Here is a 6,712-nt window from a genome sequence, read left to right on the forward strand (position 1 = left end):
GTCAATTCAATGTTAATATAAATAATATCTGACAGAAACTTTTTCTAACTTGGTAAAGTTTTAAGCTTAGGCTTCAAAGGTATGGATGCCTTAATGTCTAGATGCAAGTTTTTAGCATGCCTTGAGACTCGCATGAACCAATTACTTCCTGCACTCAACATTTTCGTAGATTTCCTCAAAATGTAAAGATATATAAATTATTTTGTAATTCTTCTTCTCAAGACTCCTATTTGGATTCTGACCCACTATGAACCAACTACGAATCACATGGAGTCAAAATGGTCAAAACATGGTAAGGATAGGTCTGTTCGCGTTGTTTGAAATCCCCCAAAATTTTTATTTTACTTAAAATGAGATAGATATATATTTGGGCATTGAAAAGAGAGAAAGCGAAACTGAGTGCAAAAAGTACAAATAACGCGTTATGCTGGATTCACACTGCATCCGATACACTGCATCCGATTTTCGTCGTATAACGCTCTGCAACCAATCAGAAAACAGGATTCCGATGAATTTTGCTTCGTATTATCGGAATCCTGTTTTCTGATTGGATGCAGAGCATCGTACGACGAAAATCGGATGCAGTATGAATCCAGCAACAGACCTAAAGCTGGTTCTACATTAGTCGCATCGCAATGTCGCAAGCGTGTCGCAAGCGTTATGCGGGTCTACAATAGAAGTCGTAGCGGTCGTAGGGTCTTAAGTCGTAGAAAATTGATCAATCATAGTTGATTATTCTTTTCATATTCGACTATGATTGGTCAATTTTCTACAACTTAAAACCCTATGACTGCTACGACTTCTATTGTAGACCCCGCATTACTCCGGATCTACAATAGGGTTTTAAGCTTTAAACCATAACCCCGGATCTACAATAGAGTGTTAAGTTTTAAGCCATAAGAAATGGACGAATCATAGTCGATTATTCTCCTCGAATGTAATTGGTCAATTTCTTACGGCTTAAGGCTTAAAACATCTATTGTAGATCCGGACTTATAGTCCAATCAGAGTCGAGCTAGCTTGATGTTGATTGAATCGCAACGCTTGCAACGCTGCGATGCGACTAATGTAGAACCAGCTTAATATAAAGTATTCCATTCCTAATGGCGTGGTCCTATGCGGAACGTATACGCAATGCGGAATTGGCGAAACGATGTTCGTCCAATCGCAAGCATTCCGTCAATTGCGCTCCGCCGATATGTCTTTTCTAAACCAATCACGAGCGTTCCGCCAATTCCGCATTATGGGACCGCACCATAAGAGCGCGTTCATACCTTGACGGAAAAGCAGAAAGCGGAAAAGCAGTGGCCAATCACAACTCGCGCTGGTAGTAAGTAATACAAAAAGCCGAAATTGGCTGCGTTCAGCAGAACGGTTGTTTTGCAACTGTTGGAAGTTTCCTTCGCGCTAATTGGATCATACTTTTAGATCTAGAAGAATTGTCCTATCTCAGCAGACAATCATAAAACTGTTAGAATTATATATGTAATACTCCTATATTGCTAACGCCAATTAAACGCTGGCGAAAACATCACGGTGCAAACGAATATCTACTGCTCACTTAGATAGTGTACAGCGCATGCGCACCACACTCGAGTACACTGTGGAAGTGAAAAAAAATCCGATATTCTCTATCTTCGCACCCCCCCCCCACTCCCAAAAAGAGGCTGTGCAAGCAATATAAGTAGTATTACATATATGAGTATTTCATTCTCAAGAATGCATAGTTGTCTTGAACATGGCGGCTACTCTTTAATCAATCAAAACGTAGCCCGAAATTGTAAAAAGGAATCTGATTGCTATCATGTGCATTCCACTAATTTTGGGCAAGCATTTGATTGGTGGTTATGATTAGTCTGCCGCCATTATGCGCAATGAAATACCTTATATTCTTATAAATTATTTTATGCTTGGTTTATGCTTCGGGCTTAATTCTAAAATCCGAAAATTCAGCCAATAGAGCTGCCAGTCTTAAATTATTTTATGCTTGGTTTATGCTTCGGGCTTAATTCTAAAATCCGAAAATTCAGCCAATAGAGCTGCCAGTCTTAATTGGTCCTAACTAAAATCTGTATTCCACTGGCTGAATTTTAGGATTTTAGGGTTAAGACCGAAGCATAAACCAGGCATTAATTTCAGCAATTATAGCGTTTTCGGGCCGATCGGGTTTGCACCAATCTGGATTGGATTAATCTTTCCTATTGGTTGACGTTACACGCTGTACCAATAGGAGAGCACAAAATGCCATTAATCCAACCCAGGTTGGTGTAAATCCGGCCGAGCCGAAAACGTTATTAAGGTCATCACACATACAAAAATTTTAGTCGTAAGGTCGCAAGTAAATCGACCAATCACAATCAAAATTACGATCTCGCGTTTAAAAACACTCGACTGTGATTGGCCGATTTGCTTACGGTCTTACGATTACGGCTAAAATTTTTGTACGTGTGATGGCCTTTAGTGGGGTCTACAATAGAAGTCGTAGCAGTCGTAGGGTCTTAAGTCATAGAAAATTGACTAATCACAGTCGAATATGAGAAGAATAATCAACTGTGATTGGTCAATTTTCTACGACTTAAGACCCTACGACCGCTACTACTTCTAGTGTAGACCCCGCATTAAGGGCCACTGTCACCAAGCTCAATTGATCTAACTAGGCCAGTTAGTAAGGGTTTTAGCCTTAAGCCATAAGAAATGGACGAATCATAGTCGATTATTCTCCTCGAATTCGACTGTAATTGGTCAATTTCTTATGCGGGGTCTACAATAGAAGTTGTAGCGGTCGTAAGGTCTTAAGTCGTAGAAAATTGACCAATCACAGTTGATTATTCTTCTCATATTCGACTGTGATTAGTCAATTTTCTATGACTTAAGACCCTACGACTGCTACGACTTCTATTGTAGACCCCGCATTATGGCTTAAGGCTTAAAACACCTATTGTAGATCCGGGGTTAGTTTACGGCTGTAGTCCACTTGACGCTACAAACGTTTCAAAACGTTTGAACGACCAATCAGAACAAAGAATTTTACGAATTGACTAATCAAAGAACGCTTCAAAGCGTTTGTAGCGTCAAGTGGACCTTAGCCTACATCATGTACTTGATACGGGTACTAACTAGTAACTTTCTATTGAATTATCTTAATTTCGGCGATACGTGTAAACATATACATGATATGTGTGTTTAATTAATCATTTTGATACATAATGTACTAATCTAGTACATCAATCTTTAAATATATTGTTGAAATTAAGATAATTTAATAGAAAGTTACTAGTTAATACGCGTACCAAGTACTCGGTGTAAAAGGGGTTAGTGTAGAAAAAGGGTATGGACAATAGGCCTTACGAGACGGTAATTTTAAACGAATGCGATTAAGTGAGGCGTGATTGTAACGCGGAGGAGCAAGGACAGGACTTGCGACAGAAAGAGAGAGACAGATAGCGAGAAAAAGAGAGAGAGTGTGTGTGCGTGTGTGTGTGCGTGTGTGTATGTATGTGTGTAACGTGACGATGGAGCCGTCGTCGTCAGCGGACAAGCAAGCAAGCAGAAGCTAGCAGCTAGCACAATCTTCCTTGTTTTACTGAACAGTGAACTGACGGACGTCGCTTGAGTAAACGCATTTGTTCCTCGTGGGATTAATGCAATGGTCAACTGTTAAGATTCATTGGTGCACAAAATATGCCATTGAGTGCTTGTCTCGTATTTTCCGTAGGAGCGAGAGCGATCAGTCGCGTTGAAGTCGAATCTGCGAGATAAGGAGGTAGAAACAGAGAGCGTGAGAGGGGGTGGTGGGGAGAGAGAGAAATATCCGGAAAAAGTGCTCGACAATGTTGATTCTAACATGCGAGAGGACGGATGCAACAATCGTGTCTCTCGTACGTTAAGTTGTCATAATAATGGCAGACAATGTGCACAGAAAATCGCACAGGCTGTCAGATGGTAGCAGGAAAGTGTCGAATCCCGTGCATCGCACGACCACGGAGACGATCCGTCTCGGCGAGGTAGATAGGCATCATCAGCCGGTTGTTGTACCGAGCAGCGGTGTGCAGACCGCGAGTGGCAACCGGAAGAAAACGTCGTCGTTCCAGATAACTAGCGTTACCGTAGGCTGCCGCATGAGCAATGACGCCGGCGAGGACTCTAACGACGACCTGGACGAGTCGCATACCGAGGACAATTCCGTCGAGCACTCGCGCATCACCGATCTCGACATCGAGACGCCAAGCTATTCCGAGGACACCTTCTCCAAGGAGGATGTGTTCTTCAACACGAGCAACGCCGCTCTCAGCACAGCCCCGGTGATCCCTACCAGCTCGCAATACGGCCTGGCCATCGTGCCGTCCGAGGGCGGCAATATTAGTAATTCAGTTAACGATAGCAATATCAATACCCTGGACATTACGTCTGTCACCGACAAGCAGGACGCGGAACTGCGCGAGGTTCACTCGCATGGTAGAAACGAGAGGTTCAAAGTGGTAAAGATCGAGAGCACGGAACCCTTCAAAAGAGGACGGTGGACCTGTATGGATTACCTCGACCATACATCTGTTAATCAGCCGATGGCCATCGGCACACCAAAAGTATCTGATCCAAACGAGGTGTGCATATCGTATGGCGTGACCGACAGTGGGATTGTTATACCAGAGACTGCGAAGCAATCTGTAGTGACAGTGACTGACGATAAAGGGATTAATATTGACGCTAATGGACCAGATACAGTGCACTCGTCGATCGCTGTGTCAAATAATCCCACGCAATCGGCATCGAGTGCGAGCTACGCGGTAAATAATTCAATATCTCCCAATGTACAGCATAATCCTACACAGACCCAGGCTAAAGCGCAGCAGCAAATTCCGCAATATTTTCAATCTCAAACTCAGCCAATAGCTACACAGCAACAACAGCAACATCAGCAGGGCAGCCAAGGCTCTACGTTGCCTTCCAATTTGCAGGCTACTCATCCCAACAACTTGGGGCAACCTCCTCAGAGTATGCCTCAAGGATCTATACCCATTATCACTAGCAATAGCACAGTAACCTCCCAGCCAAGTATACCTCACGCCAAGGAAGAAGCTTATGTAACGGTGAGCACGCAAAATCAATCCTTGCCAGTCCAGAATGTCTGTCAGTCGACGGTGCAACAAACGTCAGCTCCGACCTCTCAGGCTCCAAACATTCTCGTCACGCAGCATCAACAGTCGGAAGCGGCTCCCTGCCAGCCTTTGCCGACGCAGCAGCCGCAAATGACACAAATCTCCGAGCCATTGACTGCCATACAAGGGATACAAAGCATGCAAAGTATTCACAAAACTGCTGGAGCACCGCAGCAGTCGCAAGCGATCGCATCCTCGACGCAGCAGTTGCAGCCGCAAACGACTAATGGTAATGCCCCGGTACAGATCACGCAAATGACGGCCGGTTGTCAGAGCGCTGTCGGCGGCCTGCAACAGCAGGGAAACATGACGTTTCATCAGTCCGACCCGGAGCAAGAATCCATTTCCGGTATCGTTGCTAACACTACTACCATTCAGTCGGCTGATGCGACTCTCCTCGAATCATTAGCTGAGGTTACGCAGGGCAGCGACGAGCACCGTACTCTCGAAGATAACGAAAGGTATCCGAGATAAGGATATGATACTTACAAAGAAATTAATCTGTTTAAATAAACGAACAAGTCATATTTCATTATAATATATAACAAATCTGTATCACTTTCTACTGTTTTTTTTAATCATCTAATTTTCTTATATGTTTAATAATTGAATAAGTTTATATGAACATTACATGTACATTTCAGTATGTCGGGGACGAGTGCAGTGGCGATTGATAACAAGATCGAGCAGGCTATGGTAAGAAATTGCTGTAATAGAGACATTTACCGCTCATTACTTTAATGGATGATAAACTGTATTATAATCTTTTCTAGGATTTAGTTAAAAGTCATTTAATGTTCGCGGTACGGGAAGAAGTCGAGGTATTAAAAGAGAAAATAGCTGAGCTTATGGATCGTATCAATCAATTGGAAGCAGAAAATTCAATCTTAAAAGCACATGCAACTCCAGAAACATTGGCGCAATTGAGTCAGTCGGCAGCAAAATTACCCCAAAATAATTCAGGAAATGGTCAATAGGTAACCATTGTACATAAGTTTCTATCGATACTTTGTCAAGTAAATAATGGATATTATAATTATTGTATATAACTTTACGATTTTTAGAAATTTATAAATAATGAGATTTATTATATATAAAAATATATATTAGCATTAGACACATTTTTTTAAGTAAACTAAAGATAATGGATTATTTTTTACTATTTCAGTTTACCGTTTAGGAAATATATTTAAAATCGTAAATTGAAGCTTTCCCTCTTTTCCAAAAAAATTATAAATCATTTTGAAGACATGTCTGTTGTTATTCTAGAAAGAGAGTAACACATACGAGAAAATATACGAATGCATGCCAAGATTAAGCAGCGCTAATGTGATAGAATTGACATTATTTTACATTAAAAAAGTGATTTTGAATATTAACAAATAATTAAAGAGAAATAACAATACAACAGGATATAGGCAATTTGACATTCCTAAATTATTTTTTCCATTATTTTTTAGTATTTAGGTAATTTAAATAATAGATTTGATCAAATATATTTGACAATATAAACGAAGATTAATGTTTAATGACGTTCAATGTCAAGCATCGCTCAA

The 6,712-nt window shown here is 41.2% G+C and overlaps 2 protein-coding genes across 3 annotated transcripts in view; one reads left to right on the top strand and one right to left on the bottom strand.

Moving 5' to 3' along the window:
* Positions 1 to 161, bottom strand: part of LOC108730705 (Williams-Beuren syndrome chromosomal region 16 protein homolog) — a 2,459-nt gene extending 2,298 nt beyond the window's left edge. The window contains exon 1 of the mRNA XM_018460579.1: positions 50 to 161. Within this exon, the coding sequence (XP_018316081.1) occupies positions 50 to 161 (112 nt within the window). The remainder of the gene's footprint in view (positions 1 to 49) is intronic.
* LOC108730704 (protein bunched, class 2/F/G isoform) overlaps positions 1 to 6,355 on the top strand; it is a 20,592-nt gene extending 14,237 nt beyond the window's left edge. The window contains exons 2-5 of one of the 2 annotated variants that reach the window (XM_018460576.1): positions 3,463 to 5,617; positions 5,801 to 5,852; positions 5,930 to 6,133; positions 6,325 to 6,355. In XM_018460576.1, the coding sequence (XP_018316078.1) occupies positions 3,900 to 5,617; positions 5,801 to 5,852; positions 5,930 to 6,133 (1,974 nt within the window). In that variant the 5' untranslated portion in view covers positions 3,463 to 3,899 and the 3' untranslated portion in view covers positions 6,325 to 6,355. Of the gene's footprint in view, positions 1 to 3,462; positions 5,618 to 5,800; positions 5,853 to 5,929; positions 6,174 to 6,324 lie in introns of those variants that run through there. The other variant, XM_018460577.1, reaches the window with a different exon arrangement.
* Positions 6,356 to 6,712: the final 357 nt, after the last annotated feature.

This window comes from Mycetomoellerius zeteki, unplaced genomic scaffold (genome assembly GCF_001594055.1).
Source record: "Mycetomoellerius zeteki isolate Tzet28-1 unplaced genomic scaffold, Tzet1.0 scaffold95, whole genome shotgun sequence".
Taxonomy (NCBI): Eukaryota; Metazoa; Arthropoda; class Insecta; order Hymenoptera; family Formicidae; genus Mycetomoellerius; species Mycetomoellerius zeteki.